Consider the following 26,333-nt stretch of genomic DNA (forward strand, 5'->3'; position numbering starts at 1 on the left):
TGGCGATGAAGGGGAGAGGGGATGAAGACCCCTCCTGTGTCCTGAGGAGTCCAGGTTGGTGGGTGGGCAGGCACAGCCCTGGGTGGGCACTGTCTCGGGATCTAATAGCCGCTCAGGAGGGCAGGGAAGGGGCCATGGAAGCCCAATGGTCACCTTGGGGCTTGCTTGGCACTGCCTGGGCATCTTGAGGTCATGATCCAACCACCTCCCACCCCTCTGGCAGACCAGTGTTGGATCTTGGGAGAGAGAGGGAGATGCAGGCAGAGGGGGAGGGAGCCAGGCAGGGAGAGGGAAGGGAGGCGGGGAAGGATAGATGGAAGAGGACAGGCTGGAGAGGAAAGAGACTCCAGCAGAGGGTCCAAGCCCAGGCTAGCCTGAGACAGACAGACAGACAAAGGACCAGAGATAGACGGGTCCCGAGACAAAAACAAAAGCATGGGCCCTAAGACAGAAGGACAGAGACCTCAGGCAGCCTGGAAAAAGACACTCTCCCCAGCCTCACACACCCCCCTCCTGGTATGAAAGGCAGGACTGGCCCTCCAAGCCAGGGGCACCACCCTAAAGCCTGCCCATCCTCCCTTGCCTGCAGCCCCAAGCCTCGATGCCCATACCCTTCCTACTCTACCCCTTCCCAGCTGGGAGGCTCCCTGCTGGGGGAAGGGGCACCCTCACAGGCCCCACTGACAGCACCCCACCACCTACGTGTCCTTTGTCTGCATTGGAGCAGTCAGGCTCCTCCTGAAGACCATAGACCCCAGCCCCCTGGAGGCCCAGCCCAGACCTGGACACAGCAGGAAACCCTTGTCCTTGGCAGCTGTCTGTTGTTCTAGCCACCCTGTGAGCAGAGTGGATGGCCCAGGGTTGTCCCGCCTTGTCTTTGAGGGGGCAGGTCTTGGTTGAGTCCAAACCCCCCACCTTTCAGCTAACAGCCGAGCGCTTCACCATCGCATCACCGGCTCCACTACTCCACCACAAGGGACCTCAAAATCCACCTTCACCCCAGTATCCACGGAGGCTGGACCGGCGTAGCAGCAGCGGAACCAGGGGTTACCAGCAGCCAGGGCACATGCTTCCTAGCCCCACCCCGACCCTCATCCATTCCAACTCAGAACCACCATGTTCCACACATGGGGGAGGGGCATGGGGGGTGCCTGCTGCCATAGGGAGTGCAGAGGCCTCCTACCCCATGTCAGAGGAACCAGTGAGCACATCTCAGCCAAAGTAACCCTGTGCAGGGGGACAGCCCAGCTCCCACTCTCTCCCCAGACCCTCAGAAGGTGCTAGAATCTCAAATCAAAAGTCTGTGTGTCTGTCTCTAGAGAGCCATGTGGGTGTGGCTGCCTCAGTTGGGGGCTTCCCCCCTCTCTTCATCCTTTTCAGCACCCAAAGGGGAGAGACACAGTGTCAGGGAAGGATGGGCCTGCAGGGATGGCGGGCAGGGTCAGCAGGAAGATCTCAGAATGTCTCCAGGTGACAGAAGGGTGGTCAGTGCACAGTGGGAAGGAACCCCAGGTGGGCTTCAGGTAGGGAGAAAGGGACTAAAGGCGTCCCACCTGTAGGCCAGGCTTAGGAGCTCAGACAATGGGGCAGGGGTGGGGCCAGACGTGTACTTTAGGGAGTAGATGACTGTGGGACAGGACAGGACCAGAATGGGACAACCAATGCAGGTGACAGCCCCTGTGGGACATGCCGGGACAACCATACACCAGAGGTGGAGGTAGCAAGGGGTCCCAGACACTTCCCTGGCCCAGTCTTCCTCTAGCTCCCCACAGGCCAGCTCAGGACTGAGCACCTCGGGGACCCAGGAGCAAGCCCAGGGTGGCTCTGATGGCCAAATATGTCCAGAAGACCAGGCTGAAGGTGGACATGAAGGCCCCCAAAGTGAACCAGGCCTTCCTCCACATACACCCCTCCATCCTAAGAGTAACCCAACAGGTATAGTGGGTTGACCAGGAGCCCCCAAAGACAAATCTCAGACTGTAGCCTTATTTGAAAATGGGCTTTTGGCAGATGTCATTAGTTACAATAACGTCATACTGAGGTAAGGGTGGGCCCTAAATCTAAGGGCTGGCATCCTTGGAAGAGGAGGAGACAGACACACAGACACAGAGGAGAGCGGCAGGACGCGTCTGTTAGCAAGGAACACCAAGCATGGCCAGCCTGGCCGGAAGCGGGCGGAGAGGCAGGGAACTGCTTCTCTCTGCAAACCCAGGGGGAACCAAGTCTCCCCCCCCCCCCCCCCCGATTGATTATGGAGCTCCAGCCCCAGAGCTGTGAGAGAAGCCTTTTGTTATCTGAAGTCACTGGTTTGTGTCCTCAAGCACTTCCTCCTCCACCATCACCTCTCCCTCAGTCCCTGCTCCCCCATCCCCTCCCCTGCCAGTCCTTCCTTTGCTCCAAGGCTTCCAGCCATCCCATCTCACTCCAAAAACAAGGAAAGACCTAGGGTGTCTTCAAGCCACATGGCCTGAACATCCTGGAATGTTCTGGAACATCCCAGAACATTCTGGAATGTTCTGGAACATCCCAGAACATTTGGAATGTTCTGAGGCTTTATGCAGGCACATCCCCCCACCACAGAAATTCCACACGTGTTCCCAGGGCTCCCTACCTCATTGTGTGTCCAGAGATCTGAGGCACTGATACCTCCCCACAGCACCTCCCCATTGCCCCCATTCACTATTCTCATAGCAACGCTCGTGGGCATGGAGGTGAGGTGTCAGGGAAGGCTGATGGCGCAGGAAGGCCTGACAGGGTGAGCAGACTGGACAGAGCCCTTGGCTCAGATGCCGCCTAAACCCCAATGGTCCTGGGCTATTTCATCCCCAACCTTCACCTGCAAAGTGAGCCACGTGTCACCAGCCCTGACACAGACTGCGGGGCAAGGCAGAGGGGGCACTCTGGACGAGACGAGCACCTGTACGCAGGGAGCCAGCAGGAGCCCTGGCCACCCCGCAGTCCTGTGAGCATCTGTCCTCAGTGCAGCAAGGGCTCGAAGGCACAATCAGCCTCAGTGTCCACGTCAGTCAAATGGAGGTCCCACCAATGGCTAAGGTTTATCCAAAGGGCAAAATGGGTCCCCTGGATGCCTTTTGAAAATGCAGTCAGGACAGAGAAACCAGGCGTGCAGTACTCACCAGCCAGAATACGTGAGGACGCCCAGCTCGGCGCCAGCAGAGGCTCCAAGCCACCAAGCAGAGGTCACGCAGCTCCTGCGTGTCACAAATGCCTACAACCACAGACGCCCAGTCTCCCAATTTTACCAGCTGCACCAGATTGACCAGGTCAGACAGATGTGGGCACCAAGGTAATGGAGCGGAAAAGCTAAGAGGCCCAAACCCAGGGCAGCCATCCAGGGGCCCTGAGTGAGGGGACCAGGGACACTGGGGCCTCAGAGTGCCATGGTACAGGACAGCCCGGCCAGGGATGGATCACTATGCTCAGGATACTCGGCTTAAGAAAGTAGAAGCGTCTCAGACACACGGCAGACGGACTTCTGAACACACGCTCCGCCCTGTGTGTGCCTCCTATGTTTCTCGCTTACATCCCGCTCTCGGGGGGCCTGCCCTCCAAGCCCGGGAGCCCCAAGTCTACACGGCAGACACGCTCCTCTCCACACACCTCGCTTTTCTTCCGCTTCCCTTTGGATTTGTTCTCCTTGGGCTTCTTGGATTTCTTCTTCTTGGGGAGGCTCACGGGCTCCTCAGGGAAGAAGTCACCGAAGACTTCAAGGCCACCATCTTCTTCTTCTGGAAGAATCGGGAGGGGAGGGGTTATACAGCGGCGGGCAGAGTCCACTCAGCCCCCTGGCCCCATCAGCATCCAGCCCTCACCCTCCTGTCTGCACCTCCCAGGCCCACCCCCTTCCCCTCACCCAGGACCACCCTTGTTCCCTGCAAGACAACTGTCTGCTCCCCACCCTCTCCCTAACCCTTCAAGGCCACGCACTCCCCAGTCCCAGGGAAGCAGGAGCACTCCTCCCTGGTCTCTCCAGGCCTTTCATTTCCCGTCTGTAAAACGGGACTACCATCATATAAGTCTATGGGGGTTCAACTAGCTGCTCAGAGGTCTTGAGGTATGACTCCATGGTGTGTGTGACAATGGCCTGTCACCTGACTCCAACCAGGGGCCGGGAGGGGCAGTGGGAGAGCAGATGTGAGGTCCTCAAGAAATCACAGGTGACCTCCCTTCTGCCACAGAAGCCACTACCCAAGGTTCCGAACCCACTGCCCTCAAGACCTCCAGACTCGGGAATCCCTGAGAGGCTGTAAATCTAATGCCACAACCCTTTCATACAGTTCCCTCATGTGGTGGTGACCCCCCAACCATAAAATTATTTTCGTTGCTACATCATCACTGTCATTTTGCTACTGTTATGAATCGGGTGACCCCTGTGAAAGGGTCGTTCGACCCCCAAAGGGGTCGTGACCCACAGGTTGAGAACCGCTGCTTGAAGGTATCAAAGAATCTCTTCTTTCTCCTGAGCAGCAACTGATGGGTTTGAACTGCTGATCATATGATGAGCAGCCCGACCCTTAACCCACTACCCCCACAGAGAGAGACAGAGAGCCGCCCCAAGCACCCCCTGGCTGCTGCCTGAACCCAGTTCAGGAAGATCCCATCCTACCCAGGTCCTAAGCTCACACACCCAACGTTCCTCCCAGGGGCTAGGGGGCAGGGCTGGAAGGCAAAGAGAAAAGCTAGCTGGGCCCCCCAGCCCAGGGGGTGGGGTGGGGGTACCAGGAAACCTTCAGAGAACGTTATCAAATGAGATCAGGTGGGTGTGAGCCCGGGAGACCGAGGGAGGGGCGATGCCACATCACCCAGGAGAACATCACCCGTCTGACCCAAGGTTACAGACACGGGAGCCCTCCGATTTTTATTTCCAGCCTGGACCACGGTGGTTGCACGGTGTGTGGACACACGCTGATGCACACGCGTCTGTGTGCACGTCAGAGCCACGGGGTAGACATGTGCGTGCACAGCGCAGACCTACACACCTCCCTGCTCCACTGGCCCCACCCACCAGCCCAACCCCGCCCCCTCAGAGCCCCCAGGGGACAAAAGCGTAGGCTCCACCCCTTCACCCAGCCACACATGGCCACTCCCCGCTCCCATCCTGCCACCCACACCCCAAACAGGTGTTGGCTACTTCGAGGGGGCCTTCCTCCAGCCTCAAGGAAGCCAGGTCTACTGGGACCATGGCCAGCGCAGCCCCCAGCAGTGGGGAGATCATTCCAGGCCCAAGTCTGGCCCCTCCTGATCCCTAGGGACATCCTGAGGTGGAGAGAGGGAGGCTCAGGGAAAGAGGGGGCTGCTGATGAGGGGAGTGGGGTGGAGAGGGCACAGTAGTGGCAGTGCTGGGCATTTGGGCATCCCCCCACCCCACCCCGACTGACTTGGAAGTGTCCAGCCAGCAGACAGGCAATGCTGAGGACAAGGAACATGGAGGGTTTGACCAGGGCCTCGGGGCTCAGGGGACCCAGCAGGGAGAGACCAACCCCCCACCCACCCACCGTTGGATTTCACATAGGTTTGGCTCCTGAAGACCCCCACCCCATTCCAGAGACCCAGCCCTGAGGTGGGAAAGGCAAGGGTTTGATAGTGGGGGTGGGGGGATTGTGAGGCTCTAGGCAGGTCTCTCCAGCATGGGGACATTCCTGGAGTGGGGGCCTGGGGCAGGGGAGCAGTTCAGGGACTGGGTGACAGAGACAGGTCCCGCACGACTGAGGCGTCTGGGGACAGTGATGGGTCCTGGGGGGCAATGACCAGGCTGGAAGGAAAGAGAGCGGGGGAGGTGCCAACACCACCCACAGCAGCCCACTCCCGGCTACCTCCGCCTCAGCCACCCTCAGCTGCAGGGAGCTGCCTGGGCAGCACCACCCTGCACAGCCAGGCGGTGCCTCCACCCATTATGTAAGGGCTCCCGGCTGACGCAATCCAGGGGGCCTTCCGCCCTCTCTCTGGCTCTCCCAGCAGGGCAGTCTCCAGGGCAGGCCAGCCCAGCCCACGTAGTGACTGACTGACCGACTGACCAGAGGAACACACACTACCAAAGGACAAGTGGTTGTAGGTCGTTGTGGAAGAAAGCCCGGGAGCTGCTCCCGGCCCTGCCTGGGGGCATGAGAGGGGGGTCACACACCACACACTTGGACCCTTTGTCCGTGGACAGACCCCTTCCCCAGCTCCCAGAAGACCCCCTCAGTCCAGGGCCCTTGGCCTGGCCCAGGGAAGGGCTGGCCTGCCACGCCAGGATGGGAATCCTGCCCTGCCCACCCCCATCTTTGGCAGACCCCCTCCTCTGAGAACACCCTTGGGCTGGCCTGTGACATCACCTCCCTCCTACGCCCCACTCACCTGGACTTCACCCCATGCCTGTCCTCCCCCTCCTACCCAGTGCCTGCCAGCCCACCTGCAGGGACAGAGCAGAGGCACACAGGGACACAGCCAGCAAACTCAGGAGGGGGTGCCCACCCAGTCCCTGGGCCCGCCTGACCCACGTGAGGACCCTGGGCAAGAAGGCTTGTGCCTCAGGCCTCTCTGACCTCCCAGGTCCCTGCTGTCCCACCTGGCAGCGCCTCCCAGAGGCGCCAGCCCCACCCATCACAGGCCTAAGGCTTCTATTGATCGAAGCTGGCTATAATTAGGACCCATTAGCCTTGTTATCTCCTACCTCCTGCACTGAGGAAGCCAGGGGAAGAGGATGGAGAGGCTGCCCGGGGCCAGGCAGAAAGGACGACACATCCTGGCCTTTTTCCTCAGCCCACCTCTCCCTGCTGCCTCCTCCCCACAGACCTTGCTGAGCCAGGACAGACTGCAGCTATGTGGGTCCTTTGAGAGTGATGTGGGTCCTTTGAGAGTGACAGGAGTCAGCACTGACATCCCCCCCCCACCTGATTACAGCACGGAATGCACATCCTGTCACCTGACCAGGACATGGGTACATTCGTGATTCCGCTCACCCACCTCTCAGGCCCGTAGCTGAAGGTGGCAGCACCAGGTTGGAAGCCAGGCAGGAGGCGCTACACCACTCCACGTGCCCCCCTCCAGGCAGGTGGCCTTTCCGGAGGGGACTCAGTCACCTCACATCCAGTCTCTATGATTTGCCAGAGCACAGTCTGCAAGCGCAGCTCAGGCTGCACCCTGTGACACTAAGGCCGCCTAGGCCAGCCCATGGACATACTCCCATGGACACATGTCCTCCTGCCCCAGCGCCTGCTTGAATCCCCTGGGAGGGCAACCCCAGCTCAGCACAGCTGAGGCAAGCAAGCAGACAGGGAGATTGGCAAACACGGGTGACCAGAGTTAAACCAAAGCATCTGATGGTGCACTGGCATGTGGTGGCCGTCTGAATTAGGAGGTCTCAGGATCTGGGGGTGGGGGGCAGCCAGGAGCTGGATCGAGACCACCACGGATCATAAGCCTCAGCTGAGCCATTCTTCTGGGGCCTGGGGAGGGGGCCTCCTGCTGTCTCCCCTCCCCAAGCCCAGCCGCAAATAGGGACCAGGACCACTGGGATGTCAGGTGGGGTAGGACGAGAACTCAAACCGCAAACAACCAGGGCCCACACGTTGCCCAGTTGGTGGTCGGTGACTGGAACCAGCTAGCTGAGCCCAGAATCACCCCAGGAAAGGGATGGAGGCAGGGCCTCCTCCAAGGTGGTGGTCCCCAGATCTGGCACTGCTGGGCCAGGGTTCTCAGAGCCACCCCAGGGCTGAGCAAGGAGGGGATTACCAAGCTTGAGGCTCCCCAGTGATCCTTGAACCACCCCCACCCTGCAAGCCATAGGCACTGTGCTGATAATGGGGGGCAGTGCACCTGCCCGAGAGGATTAATAATTCATTTATGATATTTAACAAAACCCAGACATCACCTCACTGGCGTCTCATCAGAAGACAGCGCCAGTCCTGTAAGCTCTGGGTGGGGGGAGGGAGCTCAGATGGGACTTTTACTGGAAGGGGCAGGAGTCTGGGAGAGTGTGAAGATGGGGGGCAGGACCGGCAGGGGAGGACCCCCAGCGGGACCAGAGCGCTGGCAGGAAGATGGAGGGAAGGAGATGTGGAGATGTGAAGTAGATCGGGAGCCAGGGAAAAACCAGAAGCCAAAAGGGACAGAGAGGGACACCAGACAGAGAGCAGCACAAGAAAGGACTAGGGAAGACAAAGGCCAACCAAGAGGCAGAGACCAGGAGAAAGGAACAGACACCAAGGGAGACGGACACGGGGAAAGGGAAGGACAGGGTCCCAGACAAGGCCAGACGTCTCAGCTTTCCCTACAGACACCCCAGAAAGTTAGACACCATGTACCTGCCTTAGAAGAGCTGTGCAGGAAATTTGTGTTGCATGAATGGATGGATGGATGGAGGGGTAGATAGATGGATAGAGAGATGGTGGATAGATGGGTGGATGGACAAATGTGGGTGGGCAGATGGATGGATGGATGGATGGATAAACAAAAGACGAATGTATAGATGAATGGATGGTAGATGGATGAGCAGATGGTGAATGGGTGGATGGATGAATGACTAGATGGATGAACAGATGGAAAGTGGATAAATGAATGGATGGATGGTGGATAGATGAATGGTCAGTGAGGCTCATGGATGGTGAGTTGGTTAGTTGAATGGGTGGTTGAAGTTTGGGTAAGCCCGTGAGTAAATAGATAATAGGTGGGTCTTGACCTCTGATCAAAGTCAAGTGAACATGCCACTGGCCCACCCATGGAGAAAGCGTGCTGGGCACTTAGCCTGCCTCCTTGCAGAAAAAGAGATCATATTTGATCAGCTTCCTGTAATGCTCTCCAACCTGCATTTCCCCAGGTAGGAGGTGGCCAGCTAAGGACTACTACTCCTGCTGATGGCTGGCCAATGGGAAGGCTAAGATTGTCACAAGATTGGGGCCAGTCCAGTGGGCTTAGGGGAAAGGACCTGGTTCCCCAGTTGTGGGAGACTCGCCCCGCTGGCTGTGACTAAGGAACAGTTGGGCCAACAAGCCTGAGGACCGGGGCCACCGATTCTGGGGAAGAGTCCAAGGCTCAGAGCCCCTCGTCCCTTTGTCACCAGCCCCACCATGGACTGTATACCCCCCTCTCTCCTATGGCCCGGGCTCCTGCCCTGCCCCCCAGCTTACTGGATGAAGGTGCAAGTCCCAGAAGCATTTCCTTGGGGAAGGCAGGACACCTGTCCCCCTTGGATGGTGCTAATTCTAGAAGCAACTGTTGATGGGGCACTTCTGATGGGCTGGCCACTGTGACCTAAACATTGCACGGGTGCTATCTCACCTGTCCTCATAATAAGCTTCTATGAGGTAGGAAGGGCTACATGGCCATTTGGCAAATGGGGACACTGAGGCAGAGAAGCAGCAAAGCTGGGGATTCACAGCTTCATCGCCTTACTCCCATGACTCTAGCCAGCCCTCCCACTCACACTTTCACAGCTTTGGGTCACTGCACCCAGAGAGGTGGACACCCACCTGCCTGCTCCTTGGAGGATGCTCACCTCCTGCCTCACCACCAGCAGAGTGCTGGGCATTGCCAGAGGGCAATACCAATGCTAACTGTTTTTAAACATTAGCGTAATCGTGCCCTAAACACCTGCGCCTCTGGCAGCAAGCTGGAGCTCATGCCCTGGGCAACAGGAGAGGACTAGTGGAGGGCTGAGGGGCGCTGGCCAGCTCTCGGGGAAGAGATGAAAGGCCTGGGCTCAGGTGTGACAGTGAGACCACAACCTTCTACGGAGTCGCCATGGTGCCAGGAGCTGGGTCCAGTGGGGGATCTTGAGTGGTGACCACACATTCAGATTTAAACTTCTAAGAATATTCCAGAGTACGAAAGCTGCCCCCAAAAATAAAGCAGAGAAATTGGCTAGAGAGAGGGGACTTGGTTATATCTGAGGCCAAGGATCAGGAGGGCCTCCACGTGGTGACATCTGAAGGAGACAGCGGGCAAAAATGACAGGAACACGCAGGCAGGCAGAGGTCACAGCCACCCCAAGGCAGGACCAGACGATGTACTCCAGCAGCAGGAAGAAGGTCCTGTTGGGTGTGGCAGGAGGTGGGGGGCTTCCGAAGATGACTCAGCTGCTGAGTGGAGGGTGGCTCTGAGGGGACTGCAGCAGGGACTAGGGAAGGGCTCTGGAGTGGACCAGGCTGAGTCGTGGCCTGGACCTAGGAGGTGGGGTAGGTCTTACTGATGGGTTGGGTTGGAATCCCTAGGCCAGAGATATTAGAGAAAGACCCCTCCTCTACAGTGTATTGGGAACATTCCTGAAGGCTCAGGGGACATACCCACCCACCCTGCCCAGCTCTGGAGCCAGGAACACAGAGAGGAGGGAAAGGAAAGATGGTAGCAGGAGACTTGGGTCTAAGCAGGGAGCTAGGAGCTTATGGCGGTGGGGGAACCCTTCCAGTAAAGCCCTAGAAATGGATCTGTAAGTTCATGCTCAGCTGGCCATTACCCCATCAACCCCCACCAAGAGCTACATAACTGCTGCAAGAGACTCAGCCTCAGGAACGGTCAATGACAGCAGAGGCCTTGCCTGTTCTGGGGCCTCCATCTACCACTCCAGGGAATGGGCTCATTCCATCATCCCAGGATGCAACCACTAATGATTGCCCAAGAAGCCCCCAGGAGTTACCCGACTCCTGCTCCCCTCAGCCCAGCAAGCTTTTTGGCAAATTTGGCTCTAGTGTCTAAAGAGCCCTGGTAGGCCAGGAGGCCACTACAGCCCCGGGGGTTGCGGGGGTGGGGGGGGTGGGGTGGGGGTGGGGGTGGGGGGGTGATCTTGAAGCACTGAGCAAGCTAGCAAGGGAAGGAGGGCAGGGTCGGGGGAGGAGCCCAGGAGGCGTGACCTGGCAATGAACCCCACACTGGGCAGATGCTGGGCAGCTGGGGTGCAGAGCTGGGGTGGGTGTGCCCATCGGTGGGGCTTTCCCCTGGGGAAGGCACTCCTGGGCCTTCACAGCACACCGCCTTCAGGGCAGGACCCTCTGGTCTTTCCCAAGTAAATGAGGGCCCAAGCTTGGCGTTGGCATTCTGGGAAGCACGCAGTGGCCCAGAGAGAGGGAGGCAGGGTCGAAGGCTGCACATGAGCACAACCTCTGGTGCCAAGAGCAGTCGCAAACAAACCCAGAGCAGTTAACTAAAGACAGCCTGACCGATCTGACGAAGGGTGTCAGCTTAAGTCTGTGAGGGCGCAGACAGGGCAGTGAAGGAGCTCCTAGGGTGGCCTTCTGGCTCCTGGTCAAAGCAAGGTGGGCCAGGAATGCCACTAGCCTGGGCGGTCCGGGGCAGCGGGCAGACGCGAGCTCTAGGGCGCGCCAGAGGGGGCGCGCCGGCGGCCTCGGCAAAGTGCTCCGGAGCGGCGACCACAACGGCCCGGCCAGGGTCGTGGGGAATCCTGAGGCCGCGCGCCCCAGCCGGGAGCCCTCAAAGCGGCTCGGCCGGGGCGCTCGACGGGTCCCCCAGCTCGTCCTGTACCCGCCCGCCGCCGGCCCCACCCAGCGCGCCCTGGGGCCCCGAGACGCGCGGCAGCGGGGCGAGAGCGCGGGGAGCTGGCGCCAGGAACCGAGCACGCTGCCCGCCCCCTTCAAGGGCACCCGGCTGACCCCGGCGCGCCGCGTCCCCCCAGCCCGGCGCGCCCCGCGCAGGCCCCGGCCCGTGTCTCCCGCCCGCGGGACCCGTGCCAGGGTCGCACCCGCCCGCCCGCAGCCGGCGCGCCGCGCCCCGCTCGCCCAGCCCGCGCCCTTGGCCGCGCGGCGCCAGCAGGGCGGTAGCGCAACCGCAGCCCGGCCCCTCCCGCTCAGTGCAGCCCGGGCCCGTCACCCGCGCGTCCGGCCCCGACCCGGGCCCCGCGCCCCCAGCCCCGGCGCCCCGGGCACGGCCCGCGCCGCTCACCTGACATCTCGTCCTCGTTCTCCATCTCCGCCGCGAACATACGCGGCAGCTCCTCCTCGGTGCCCAGCGGGCCCCGCATGCCCGGCGCGGGGGGGAGGGGAGGTGGGCGCCCCCCCTCCCGCCGGGCGCCGTGCCAGCCTTAACCCGTGCGCTGCCGGACGGGCGCGCGCGGCGGGCGAGGCGGCCTCGGCGAGAAGATGGCGGCCGCCTGCCCCCCGCCCCCCCAAACCTTCACCCCCCGTCCCGATCCCCCTTCCTCGCGGCCGCTAGAGTCGAGCTCCCTGCAAAGCCCGGGCTGCTCCGCCCACCGCGCCCCGCAGCCCAGTCCCGCAGCCTGCCGAGGGTGGCGGCGGCAGCGCTGGCGGCACGGCAGGGGGGGGCGGCACACATGCCCGGATTGTGACGTCCAGTCTGGTTGCTGTGGCAACCCCATCCCATCGTTCCGGCAGCGCGACTAGTTAACAGCAGAGACCAAGTTGGGAGGACTAGTCCAGAGCCGCGGGCTGGTGGGTGAGGACTGGGCGCTCTGGCAGCGGGAGCCGTCGAGGCTCCCGCGCGCCCCAAGACCCGACGGCTGAGCTGGCATCTGAGACCCCGGCGAGTCCGGGCACAACCGGAGGCGGGGACGCGGCCGCGTGCACCCGGCCGCCACATCTGCCCCGGGAAGCGCTGGGGCCCAGGTCTCCAAGGGTGCAGGAGTGGGGTCTACAGGGCGCGCGCGGCGGTGCAAAAAGCTCTCCCTCGCCACTCTCATGCGCTGGGCTTATCGGCAGCCTTCCCCACTCTCGGGCATCCCGCTTGGCCTAGACAAACGGAGCCCCTTTTAAAAGGATGGGGGGGGGATGTGCCCCGCACTTGGGGAAGGGACGCTCTGGCTCAAAGGGCACCTCCCCTCCCCCTACCACCTGCGTGCCCGCCTCCAAATCTCAGGCCTCCTGCCCCTAGACTGGATCCGGCTGAAACCCATCCAGACCCCTGGCGCAGATCTGCATCCTCTGAGCCTAAAACTCCAGCTCAGAAGCGACACTTGTCTTGGAGCTGGCGGGCGCCGCTGCCCGGGACGCTCAGTTGTTAAAGGTGACGATGGAGGGCAAAGCCCTGGGAAGCGAGACTGGAATGTGAAATGCCCGCCTTCCTCTGGATGGCAGCGAGGGAACGCAAAAGTTTTGTGGCCGCCAGGATCCCCTGCTCTCTGACCCCAGAAGGAATGGTGAAGGGCAGCTCCCCTGACTCCCTTGCCATGACGCGGCCAGGCACTCCGAGGTCCTACCTATGGCCAGAGACCGCCCGTCACACACCATCTTGACTGAGCTCCTGCCCATTTATCAGCACCGGGGCTGCCCTGACCCATTGCCTCTGGAGAGTAAGAGTGGTGACTGAGCAGCCCCCAGGGAAGGCAACCTCAGCCAGGCTATGGTCAGGAGGTGTGGGGCAGGGGGTGGAAAGAGAGCTGCTGCTGGCCAGATTAATCACCAGCAAGTCCAAAACAAACGCTGCCCTTCAGTCGTTCCAGGCGGCCAGAGCGCTGGGAATCCCCTGCTCTGCCCAGGTCATTTTGAAACCAGCTACTCTGCAGATGGAGCTGTTAAATCAGCCCCGTGGGGATTCAAGGGGAACCCAGGTGCCGCTCCTGGCTTAAATTGAGCAGCCAGTTAGAGAGCCCCCCAGCACTGAGACCTGACCAGGCTGGCCAGTCTTCCTGAACACTAACCATGGGGGTGGGAGTGGGGAGCAGGAAGTGAATCACCAGCAAACAGACCTTAGTCCTTAGTCCCCCCACCCAATGCCTGTCTGATGTCCCCCATCTGGTCACTTTGGGACACTCCCAAATAAATATCTCCTGTCTCATTGTAAAGGAACTGCCTGATGATATTTCCTCTACCCACCCACCCCAATTCCTAAGGTCAGGCTGAGGAGGTCCAGCCAGAGAACAGTCCCAGCTCCTTGATGGGGCGTTGAGGCGCCTCCCTTCGTGTGCTAGAGGTCTGTTTGGGAGGTGACTGCACAGGGGTTAACCTGACTTACAGAGCACAACAAAAGCTGGGGTGGCAAGGTTTTAAACAAATGGACATTTGACTGGAAATCCCCATTCTGAAAGGGGAGGTCTTATTGTTAAACTATTACACATGCATTTAATTCACATTCCTTGTTTGTTGCTGTTATTGGGACATCCCGCAGAGTGAGTTTCCATTCACAGTGTCCATCAGTACAACCAAAGAAAGCACTGGCCAGTCTGTCTCCATCCCCACAGTCGCTCCGACGTCGGGCCAGCCTATGATTGCAGCCAATGTGTCAGTTCAAGTTGTGTGTCTTCCTTTCTGTGACTGCCACTCTCTTCCAAGCATGATGTCCATCTCCCGGGACTGGTCCCTTCTCTTTACAGGCCCAAGTACATGAGATGAAGATTGCCACCCTTACGTCGGAGGAGCATTTTGGATGTACTTCTTCCGAGCAGATGTGCTCATTCTTCCGTCCTTGCCAGCACCATAACTCAAAGGCATTGGTTTTCCTTCCGTCTTCCTTATTCATTGTCCAGCTCTCACGTGCATGTGGGGCCATTGAAACCGTCTGAGTCAGGCCCACTATAATCCTCAGTGACAGTTTTGCCCTTTAAGACTTCAAAAGGATCTTTCATGGCAGATTCGCACGATACATCCCTTGAATTCCTGCCTGCTGAGTTTATGGCCTGCGATTGTGAGCCCAAGTGAAATGAATCCCTTCAATATTTGCTCTGTTTATCGTGACGTTACTTAATAATCCAGGTGTGAGCGTCTTTGTTCTCTTTATAGCTGAGGTGTAATCCAGACTGAAGGCTTGGGTCGTTGGTCTTTATCATAGCACTTCGAGCCGCCTTCCCGTTCAGCAAGCAAGGTTGAGTCGTACGTCAGGTTGTCAGTCTTCCTCCAGCCCTGATACCACATTCTGCTGCATCTATCGACCAGCCGCTCGGATTATTTGCTCGCATACACATTGAATAAATATGGTGAAAGGATTCAACTCTGACATAAACCTTTCCTGATTTTAAACCGCACAGAGTCCCCTTGGACACTGCAGTGACTGCCTCTTGGTCTATGTACAGCTTCCATGTGAGCACAATTAAAGTGTCTAGAATTCCTATTCAGCACAATGCTATCCATAATTAGTTATGATCCACACAGTTTAATGCCTTTGCTAAGTCAAAAAAAATGCAGCTAAACTTCTTCCTGGTATTTGCTGCTTTCAGCCAATATCCATCTGACATCATGATGCGTCCTCTTCGGAATTTGGTTTACATTTCTGGTAGTTCACTGTTGATGAACTGGTGCAACAATTTTTAAATTATCTTCAAAAAATTTACTTGAGTGTGATATTTATGATATTGTTGGATCATTTTCACATTCTATTGGATCATCTCTTTTTTGGGGGGATGGGGAGAATGGGCACAAATATAGATCTCTTCCAGCCAGTTGGCCAGGGAGCTGCCTTCCAAGTTCCTTGGCATAGACAAGTGCTTCCAGCACTGTGTCCGTTTGTTGAAATAGCTCAACTGGTACCCCATCAATTCCTGAAGCTTTGGTTTTTGCCAAGACTTTCGTGCAGCTTGGACTTCTTCCTTGACTATCATCAGTTCTTGATGATATGCAACCTCCTGAAATGATACAGGATCAACCAATTTGGGGTTTTGTTTGTTTGTTTGTTTGTTTGTTTGTTTTGGCACAGTGGCTCTATGTATTCCTTCCATCATCATTTGATGCTTCCTGTGTTGTTCACTATTTTGCCCATAGAATCCTTTACTGTTGCCACTCGAAGCTTGGATTTTTTTCCTTCGGTTCTTCCGGCTGGAGATATGTTGAATGTGTTCTCTCCTATTGGTTTTCTGACTACGGATCCCAGCACGATTCACTATAGTGCTCTACTTCGTCTTCTCGGGCCACCTTTTGACATCTGCTGCTGAACTCTCTAGCATCATTCATTCTTCTATTCGCTTGAGCTGCTCTGCACTTACAAGCAAGTTTCAGAGTCCTATCACAACACCTCTTTCGGTCTGTCTTTCTCCTTTAACCGTTTTATTAGGGGCTCATACAACTCTTATCACAATCCACACATACATCAATTGTGTAAAGCACATTGGTACATTCATTGCCCTCATCAATCCCAAAACATTTGCTCTCCACTTAAGCCCCTGGCATCAGCTCCTCATTTTCCCCTCCCTCCCCACTCCCCCCTCCCTCATGAACTCTTGATAATTTATAAATTATCATTTTGTCATATCTTACACTGTCTGATATCTCCCTTCACCCACTCTTCTGTTGTCTGTCCCCCAAGGAGAAGGTCATATGTAGATCCTTGTAATCGGTTCCCCCTTTCCAACCCACCCTCCCAGTATCGCCACTCACACCACTGGTCCTGAAGGGATCATCTGTCCTGGATTCCAGTTCCTACCTGAACCAGTGTACATCCTCTGGTCTAGCCAGATTTGGGATCATGATGGGTTGGGGGTGAGGAGGAAGCATTTAGGAACAAGAGGAAAGTTGTATGTTTCATCATTGCTACGTCGCACCCTGACTGGCTCGTCTCCTCCCTAAGATCTTTCTGTAAGGGAATGTCCAGTGGCCTACAAATGGGCTTTGGGTCTCCACTCCGCACTCCCCCACTCATTCACTATGATGAGACTTTTGTTCTGATGATGCCTGATACTTGATACCTTCGACACCTCGTGATCGCACATGCTGGTGCGCTTCTTCCATGTGGGCTTTGTTGCTTCTGAGCTAGATGGCTGCTTGCTTACCTTCAAGCCTTTAAGACCCCAGATGCTATATCTTTTGACAGCCAGGCACCATCAGCTTTCTTCACCACATTTGCTTATGCACCCATTTGTCTTCAGCGATTGTATCAGGGAGGCGAGCACACAATGATATGATTTTTTGGTCTTTGATGCTTGATAACTGATCCCTTTGGCGATTTCTTGTCTTTGTAATGACGTTTTGCTTCTTCATGTATAATGTCATTGGTTTCATCCCACCACTTGTCTGTCTTCAGTCAATAGTATTCAAGGTCTCAAGTCTATTCTTGAAGATGCTCTCTAAATCCAGGTGAGATAAACTCAAGGACATATTTTTTATCACATTGACTTTTCATTTTCTTCACATTCAACTTTAATTTGCATATGTGCAATCAATGTCTGTTTCACAGTTCATCTCTGGCCTTGTTTTGACTGATGATATTGAATTTTTCCATCATCTCTTTGCATAGATGTAGTTGATTTGATTCTTTATTCCATCTGGCAAGGTCCATGCTTAAATCATGGTTTATGTTCTTGAAAAAAGGTATTGACAATGAATAGTTGACTAAACGCAAATGAAAATCACTGCCATTGAGTCCATTTCTACCCACAGTGACCCTATGGGACAGGGTAGAACTGTCCCTCTGCGTTTCCAAGACTGTAACTCTTTACAGGAGTAGAAAGCCTAGTCTCTCTCCCTCAGAATGGCTGATGGTTTTTAAAGGCTGAATAGTTAAGTCTTGCAAAATTCTATTATGTGATCAGTCACCAGCATCATTTCCATATCCAGGCCATATTTTCCAACTACCAATCCTTCTTGCCGAAAGTGAGGACTTGGAACACTTGCTGATGGATATGGAGAATTATAGCCTTCAGTATGGATTGTAACTAAATGGAAAGAAAAATAAAATCCTCACAAGTGGAACAATAAGTAACATCATGATACGTGGAGACAAGATTGTTGTCGAGGAATTCATCTTGTGTAGATCCATAATCGATGCTCATGGAAGCAACAGTCAAGAGAGCCAAAGACACATTACGTTGGGTAAATCTGCTGCACAAGACCTCTTTAGAGTGTTGAAAAGCAGCAATGCTACTTTGAGGACGAGGTCCGCCTGCCCCAAGCCATTGTCAACTGCATCATCTGCATGTGCAAGTTAGACATTGCATAAGGAAGACGGTAGAAGAATTGATGCATTTGGACCTTGGTGCTGGAAAAGAATATTGAAAGCATTGTGGACTGCTAAAATGACAAGCCAATCTGTGCTGGAAGAAGTCAGGCCAGAGTGCTCTTTAGAGGCAAAGATGGAGAGACTTCATCTTACATAGTTAGGACATGTTGTCGGGGGGGAGAGACTAGTCCCTGGAGAAGGACATCACGTCTGGTAAAGTGGAGGAGCAGTGAAAGAGAAGAAGGTCTTCAATGAGATGGATGGACACAGTGGCTGCCTCCAGGGACTCAAGCACAGGAAGAATTGTGAGGATGACGCAGGACTGTGCAGTGTTTCATTCTGTTGTGCATACGGTTGCTATGGGTTGGAGCCGACTTGATGGCACCTAACAATGACAGCACACATCTATAAAGTCCTATGTACACCAGTGTTTCACCATTGACTATAACACTGTCACTGCCAGTAGAATCACCATAAGTCCCATGGGAGGATTTATGGTGTATGACACCAAAATGATGTTTCCAAAAGTGAACTTGGACATATGGAAACTATAACATATGAATGAATTTTGAGCTCTCACTTGATCATAGCCCTAAAATAAGAACAATTAGGTCTGTGACATGACCCTGCCAGGTACTCACCCTCATGAGATCACTGAAGATATGGGTGCCACAGAAAAGTGTGGTGAAGAAATCAGATAGTGCCCAGCTATAAGGGAAAATGTTGTCTGGGGGAATCTTCAAGGCTTGTCTCAAAATAAGCAGCTATCTAATTGAAAAGTCAGCTAAGTCCACACAGAAGAAGCACATCAGCATGTGTGATCTAAGGATTGTAAACAATAAGATCCAAACTCAGAGGAGGGAATGGTGCCAGAGGCTAAATTCTAAACATCTGATTTGCAGAACACTATGTATTATAGAGGAAGCCCAGATTCCATTTGCAGTCCCTGTGTGAATTGAATCCCTAATGAATCCCCACTGCCCACAGACTAGAAATATAAACAGCCCCAATATCAGACCAAGTGGTTCTTAGCAACTGTACTTAGATTGGAATGTTCCATTAGATCTCCCTTTGGGACCACTTTCAATTTATCCTAAATGTTTAATATTGCTTGCTCCTTAAATTGAAGTCTTTGACTTTTTTTTTTCAGGGGAGAGCGCGAACGCAGTCCCCCACTACCACAAATTATGCAGTCGAGTTTCCCACATTTGGGGAAATCGCAGGGGTCAGCACATCCGGAATGCAATGGATAAGCCTCGCCCTGGGAAAACCACCTTGGTGATCATGGTATCTCCCCTGCCAGGTAAGTATGAAGTCTTTGACTTTTATATGATCATTGTGGCTGGGTCTTTTTCCCCCTTGTTCTTTGTCCTTGTTTTGTATATTTTTTCTGTATAGGGAAGCCAAGATTTATAGAGAGTAACTGAGATAAGAAATGGGGCCATGGGGAAATCGGGAGTCAACACCAAGGGGTACCAAGGAAGAAACTGCTCCAAAGCTGATTGCGGTGACGATTGCACAACCCTCAATATAATTGAACTATTGAATTGTATGATGTGTTAATTATAGCTCAATAAAACCAGTTTTTAAAAAAACAAACAAGGAAATAGATGTATCATTAACTGTCACAATGAATGTACTACCCAGGTACATTCACAATGAATGTACTACCCAGGTACTGAAATTTGAACAAAAGTTCTATTTAAGAATTCTGATCAAAAGGGGGATATGTTGAACAGACTTTTAAATTTTGATTGAATCCAGAATTTCTGGATCCATGGAGGATTGATGATCCCCTAAGACTTATTACCCTAAGGTAATCTTTAAGCCTTAAACCAAAGATAACCTGCTAAGTCTTAAACCCAAACATTGAATGCAATCAATTAGAATATATGTAATTCAATGACACAATGTATATGGATTGTTGAATGTAAACCAAATTGTCTGTAAACTTCCATTCAAATCATATACATATACATGAAAGGAAGAAAAACAGTAATTTAACTTCACTTGTTAAGGAAGTCTGCCATACTTTGGGTCCCTACTCAAAACCTCCTTAAACAAAAGAACACTTTGCTCTAATAACCTGGCACTCTTTGATACTCCCCTTCCCAACACAAAATGGGTGCATAAGCAAATGTGGTAAAGAAAGCTGAGGGTGCCTGGCTATCAAAAGATATAGCGTCTGGGGTCTTAAAGGTTTGAAGTTAAACAAGGGGCCATCTAGCAGGAAAGCAACTAAACCCACATAGGAGAAGCACACTAGCCTGCCTGTGTGATCATGAGTAGTCGACGGGATCGGGTATCAACAGATCCAAAACAAATAATTATATTGATGTGAATGAGGGGGTTTGGAGTGCAGACCCAAACCCCAGCTGTAGACAATTGGACATCACCGAACAGAAGGGTTACAAGGAAAGGACCATTCAACCAGGGTGCAGTATAGGACCCAAGAAATACAACATTCCTCTAGTACCTGAATGCTTCCCCCCTCTTTCCCCCCCCAACTATCATGACCCAGTTCTACCTTACAAATCCAACTAGACAGGAGAAGTACACACATTGGTACGGATAAGAGCTCTTGACGCATGGAATCCAGGACAGATAAAGCCATCAAGAATAGTAGTGGTAGTAGCAGTATCATGAGGAGAGGGGGAGGGGGAAAGGGAAGAAAGGGGGAACCAATCACAAGATTGGATATATAGCCCTCCCACTGAGGGGGGTGCATAACAGAAATGTGGGTGAAGGGAGACAACGGACAGTGTAAGATACAAAATAACAATAATACATATAATTGATCAAGGATTCACAAGGAGGGGAGAGAGGAGGGAAAAGGAGCTGATACCAAAGGGCTCAAGTAGAAAGAAAATGTTTTGGAAATGTTGATGGCAACATATGTGGGCTTAATACAATTGAATGATGGATGGTTATAAGATGTGTAAGAGCCCCCCCACCCCGCCAATAAAATGATTAATTTACACAAAGAAAAGAATGCCTGCCTTGAATATGAAGCTGTTTCAAGATCTACTGATATGGTTATCCAATTTGACAACATCAGCCACTCAAAAGATGAGCTAGGAAGCAGAGGGGGCAGGGCGTTTCTGGGACTGGGGAGGAAGAGAGGGTGAAGAGTCACTCATGATGCATGGAAACAATGTCACAGAATTGTGCGCGTCAAGACTATTGAATCAGAGAAGGTTTGGCTGTGCATAGTGTCACCCTCCACAAAAGTCAAATAAATTATATATTTTTTTAAAAAGCAATTCCTAAAAGGCTGAAAACTCAATAAACTGCAATTCTGGAACAAACCTACCATTAAGTTACCATTTCAGGAGACAGAGCCTTATGTTTGCTGGTCACAGAGCTTGTAATTACACCTCAGTGACGATTCAACATCACAATATTTTTCATGCATTGCTTATAAAAATCACCAAAGGGGACATGTCCGAGGCCAGAGCTGAATGAGTAGATGACCTGCATGGACTCTATTCGTGCCCCCACCCATAGGTTAAACCACCGCTGCCCCTCAGCACCCCCTTGAGCCCCGCCACAAGACAGATCCCTTGACACATATTCCCACGGTGGCCCCCTGAAGACTTTTGAAGGCAGGTAGTGCCCACACCTAGAGCCCCCCCCCCCCCCATACACACAACTGGTCACAGCCAGTCACACAGGTCAAAGAAAATAACAAGACGCAGAAGGTCCCAGAACCAGTGGTGACACCATCACCTCCTTCAGCACCCTGCCCTCTTCGCACTTGCACCCTCTGAGAATTTCACACCTGGGAGTGTGTACCACCTGGGCGCCTGGGGAGGGGGCTTGTCAAAAGACACTCCTGGCCAGGGTGTTGTTGTTGTTTCTAGAGTTTAATTGTACTGTGTGACTAATTAAGTCAGCCTTCTAGACTGCTTTAGCTGGGGGAGGAGGTGAGCAGGAGAATGTGGGTATCACACCCATTCCAAAGACAGGAAAATGGCTGGCCTAAAAATGCGTGCTTCTGGCTCCCAGAGATAAGCACCATTCTGCTTGTTCCTGACTCCCACGCTGAGGGGGCCGGGGGGGGGGGGTCAAGGTCAATTGGCATAGCATAGCTGACACAGGCAATGTTCTACAGTCTACTTTGGTCAGTAGTGACTGGGTCTTAAAGGTCCATACATTGAAGCGATCACTGAAGATTTGGGTGCAAAGTATGGTGAGAAAAAAAAACCAAAAACAGATGGTGCCCAGCTATCAGAAAGAATAACGTCTGGGGTCTTAAAGGCTTCAAACTAGCAGCATGTGAGGTGCCAACTAAGTCCACTTGGAAGAAGCACACCAGCCTGTGTGATCTAAGGATTGTAAATAATAAAACCCAAATCCGAAAGAGGCAACTGTACATGGCAGACCTTGTGAACATCTGGTCTGCAGAAGGCTATTGACGACTGGGAGTCCAAAGTCCATTTGCAAGGTTCCCCACGTGGCCTAAGTCTCCTGTCGTCCTCAAGGGATGTGAATTGCCACACTATCAGATTATAAAGTTGCTTGTGGCAGACGGAGTTAGGTTAAAATGCAATCCTCCGTCATTTGGTCTCGCTTTAGACCCGCTTTAAAACCATTTTCGTTTTTAATATTTTCTGCCTTCTCTTTTATTGAGGTTTTTGTTTTGTCTTGTCATTGTTATTGGGTTTTGTTTGCTTTATATGATTGTGTTATGCTTTGTATGACTTTCTGTGTTTGAAATCCAGGATAAGTAGGCATAGAGACAGAAGCTGGACAGGGCCGTGGCAAGGAAGATGGGGGGAAAGGAGGAGCTAACGAGTGTGAAGAAAATAGTCTGAAGTTAATGGTGATAATGATCGCACAGATCTTCCCTTGAATGATTAAATGTATGATATGTGAAGCATATGCTAATGAATTTTATTTCTGAGTTCACTGGTCTCTCCATATCAGAGGGAAGAATAGTCAAAAACAAAACATATATATATGAAACCATCAGCCTCTACAACCTTGAGACTAGAACTAGTTGATGCCTGGCTACTGCTACCACCTGTTGGGGAAAAGCTCATGTTCGGAAGTCCTAGGGAACTGAAAACTGTAGAACTGAACTCAAATTCTTCCCTCACCCCCAGGGCAGAGCGCCAACGCAGTCCCCCACTATCACAAATGATGCCGTTGAGTTTCCCACAATTGGGGAAATCGCAGGGGTCAGCACATCCGGAGTGCAATGGAGAAGCCTCGCCCTGGAAAACCGCCTTCAGGATCATGGTAGCTCCCCTGCCAGGTAATGAACTCAAATTCTTTTTCTTTTTTTTTTTTACATTTTATTAGGGGCTCATACAACTCTTATCACAATCCATACATATACATACATCAATTGTATAAAGCACATCCGTACATGCTTTGCCCTCATCATTTTCAAAGCATTTGCTCTCCACTTAAGCCCTTTGCATCAGGTCCTCCTTTTCTTTCCCCCTCCCTCCCCGCTCCCCACTCTCTCATGAGCCCTTGATAATTTATAGATTGTTATTTTGTCATATCTTTCCCTATCCAGAGTCTCTCTTCCCCCACTTCTCTGCCGTCCGTCTCCCAGGGAGGAGGTCACATGTGGATCCTTGTAATCGGTTCCCCCTTTACAACCCACTCACCCTCTACTCTCCCAGTATCACCCCTCACGCCCCTGGTCCTGAAGGTATCATCCACCTTGGATTCCTTGTGCCTCCAGCCCTCATGTGTACCAGTGTACAACCTCTGCCCTATCCAGCCCTGCAAGGTAGAATTCGGATCATGGTAGTTGGGAGGAGGAAGCATCCAGGATCTGGGGGAAAGCTGTGTTCTTCATCGGTACTACCTCGCACCCTGATTGACCCATCTCCTCTCCTAAAGCCCTCTGTGAGGGGATCTCCAGTGGCCGACAAATGGGCTTTGGGTCTCCACTCTGCACATCCCCCTTCTTCATTAAAGAGACTTAGCTTACTGGTCTGATAGACTGGTGAGATGTCCAAGCCTTAGTCACCCTTCTCAACCTGTGTTTGAACCCACCCGTGTCTGAATAATCAACATTTAAGGTAAAAAGGCAGTATTTAGCCAAGGGCTAAGGTTTATTAAAGAATGGAAACAGTAAACACAGGGAGCAAGTGGATTAAGAGGGTACTCTGAGGTGATTGAATGAGGAGAAACAAAATGGATACAAATGGTTGAATGTCAAACTCTTGATCTGTTCTGTAAGCCCATTGACAATGGAAACAATGTTACTGTTGTTAGATTCCATGGATGGATGTGCAACAGAAGGAAACTTGGTCTGGTCCTGGGCCATCCTCACGAGTGATCCCATGCCTGAGACCACTGCTGCAGCCACGGTGTCGGTCCATCTCGTCGAGGGTCCTTCCTCTTGTTACTGCGCCTCCTCTTAACCAAGTGTGAAGTCCTTCCCCAGGGCCTGCTCTCTGTCCAAAGGTCATGAGACAAAGTCTCGCCACCTGTGCCTCTAAGGAGAACTCTGGGCTTCTTTCTTCCAAGATACAGCTGCTTGTTCAAACACCACATGGCAGTTTACAAGGTAGCTTCTACCTGGCCCGGTCAGCACCCCTCTTTGTCTTCGGCAAGTGCCCATATCAAACCTTCCTCTCCTGAGAGACAACCTCCAGAGTGCATTAGCCAAAATAAGACAGGCTTGGTACAAGGACTCAGCCGCTGCTGGGCCATCTGTCCCACAGGACGCTTATAGGGACCTCTGCCCCTGTCCCTCCTCCTCCCCCCCGTACTGCCAAATCTATACTTGTTGTTAGGGTCCCCTGTCCACGGTTGTTTCCCACTCCCTCACACTGCTTGGCATCAAACCCCTGATATGCTTATGGGGTGAGTCCCATGGGTGGGCACGACCCCCAAGTGAAGAAGTGCGGAAAGCTGAAGTGGTCACACCAGAGAGGCCATCTTGCCTTCATGGAAGGACCCTTCTCATCTTCCAGGAAACCAGATGTTCTCAAAAACAGGCCAGTTCAAAATAGCCTTGTGATGATCCCTTTAAAATTACCAGATCTGCTCAAATCCCTCCCCACCCCCACTACACAAACACACACAAGCCATGCTTAAGAGACACACTGCCCCAGAGCATCTCTATGCTGCCTCCGATTGTGAGCAAAGGGGCAAGAATACATTTAGGTCTCCTCCAAGCCCCCGCCACACACAGTCTACACCGGTCCAGGATGAGACTGGCATTCCCAGGGCTAACAAGCAGGTCCCCAGGCACGGCCACCCGTAGGGAGTCTGTATTTCCAAACTGGGCTTTCTGAAGAGGCGTGGGGACCAGGCTGCTGAGACAAGCCCTTTCACTGCTGAAAAGGCCACGGGACCTCTGCAGCTTTTGAAAGGAAAGCAAATATGAAAGCGTGTAAAACAACTAGCTCTTTGCTCTCAGGGGTGTTCATCTCACTGTCTGAGAGGTACCAGCACACTCAGACAGACAGATGGTGCTGGCGGTGACCAGTAGGCTGAGAACAAGACGGCAGCCAGCTTCCTCCAGCAACCCATTCTTGAAGGCCGGGGACTCCTGTGACCCAGGCCTTTTGTGCCTTCACAGTATAGCACACAGGTGACTTATAAGGCCAGACACAAAGGCACCTGGCTGAGTGCTGGCTCAGACACAGCTGAGCAAGACACTTCGTGGTCCCCATCAAACACCACCATTGGTCGGCAGTCTTCACCAGGTTCTGGGTCTTTGGGCCCACTGTAGGATCTCATGACCTTGAGGCTGAAACAGCCCTAAGCAGAAGAAAACCCAATGTTCTATTTTCTTCTGAAACTTACGGAAGACTGAGCAACCAACAGCGAAGAGGACCAACCAAGTGTTCGCTTCCAAGGAGGTAAGCATGCCAGACCTTCAAGAAAAATCCGTGCTCAGTAATAGTAGCCATGTGACAGCCATTTTAATACACAATGCCATCAGAACTCCTCCATTACAAGTTTAAAAATGCATGGGAGGAAAAAAAGCCGAACCGCTGAAAAACAATGCGCTTCAATTTTAGAACAAGTTTTAAAATCTGGGGCAAGCTTGGGTTGGTTGTAAGAAACTACCTTGGATGCAAATGTCAACTCTGGATTTGTTTTACAACTGAGCGTGAATATTGCTGCATGCGGATGAGACAATGAATGCGAAGTGCTAATAACCAAGTCACCAGCTTGCTAATAAAGTGACTCATGAGACTGGGGCCCCGCCAGAGAGGATGCTGTTAAGTTACAAAGATAATCTTGCCTTCCTTGAGGACTGAGTCAACCAATTCTGCTTCAAGACATTTGCATAGAAATAGAAAACGTCGGCGCCTGCTTCATAAATGAAATGGCAAAGTCTCAACACGGTCAATTCCCTCTGAGGAGCAACCAATGTGAAATGGGAGGCAAGGTGGGACCCCCGCTCATTTCATTTCCAGGGAGGCAGTAGGCTGGACACACCCTACAGGTGTGGAAATTGGCTGTCCGTCCGCGAAGGATTATGCAAGGTGACCATGACACTTGCAGATGGTTTTCTTCCTACT

General features: G+C 53.2%; 1 protein-coding gene and 2 non-coding genes across 3 annotated transcripts in view; all 3 read right to left on the bottom strand.

Moving 5' to 3' along the window:
- The window catches only part of CHD5 (chromodomain helicase DNA binding protein 5), a 62,194-nt gene extending 50,135 nt beyond the window's left edge, over positions 1 to 12,059 (bottom strand). Inside the window, exons 1-2 of the mRNA XM_075550491.1 lie at positions 11,893 to 12,059; positions 3,622 to 3,749 (exon numbers count right to left, since the gene is read on the bottom strand). Of these exons, the coding sequence (XP_075406606.1) occupies positions 3,622 to 3,749; positions 11,893 to 11,971 (207 nt within the window). The 5' untranslated portion in view covers positions 11,972 to 12,059. The remainder of the gene's footprint in view (positions 1 to 3,621; positions 3,750 to 11,892) is intronic.
- Positions 12,060 to 18,973: 6,914 nt separating this feature from the next.
- LOC142438304 (U1 spliceosomal RNA) lies at positions 18,974 to 19,137 on the bottom strand. Its single transcript, XR_012782705.1, has one exon. It is a non-coding gene; the product is annotated as a U1 spliceosomal RNA (small nuclear RNA).
- Positions 19,138 to 22,931: 3,794 nt separating this feature from the next.
- Positions 22,932 to 23,094, bottom strand: LOC142438006 (U1 spliceosomal RNA). Its single transcript, XR_012782495.1, has one exon. It is a non-coding gene; the product is annotated as a U1 spliceosomal RNA (small nuclear RNA).
- Between the last annotated feature and the right edge of the window lie 3,239 nt (positions 23,095 to 26,333).

The sequence above is a fragment of the Tenrec ecaudatus genome, chromosome 1 (assembly GCF_050624435.1).
Source record: "Tenrec ecaudatus isolate mTenEca1 chromosome 1, mTenEca1.hap1, whole genome shotgun sequence".
NCBI classification, from domain to species: Eukaryota; Metazoa; Chordata; class Mammalia; order Afrosoricida; family Tenrecidae; genus Tenrec; species Tenrec ecaudatus.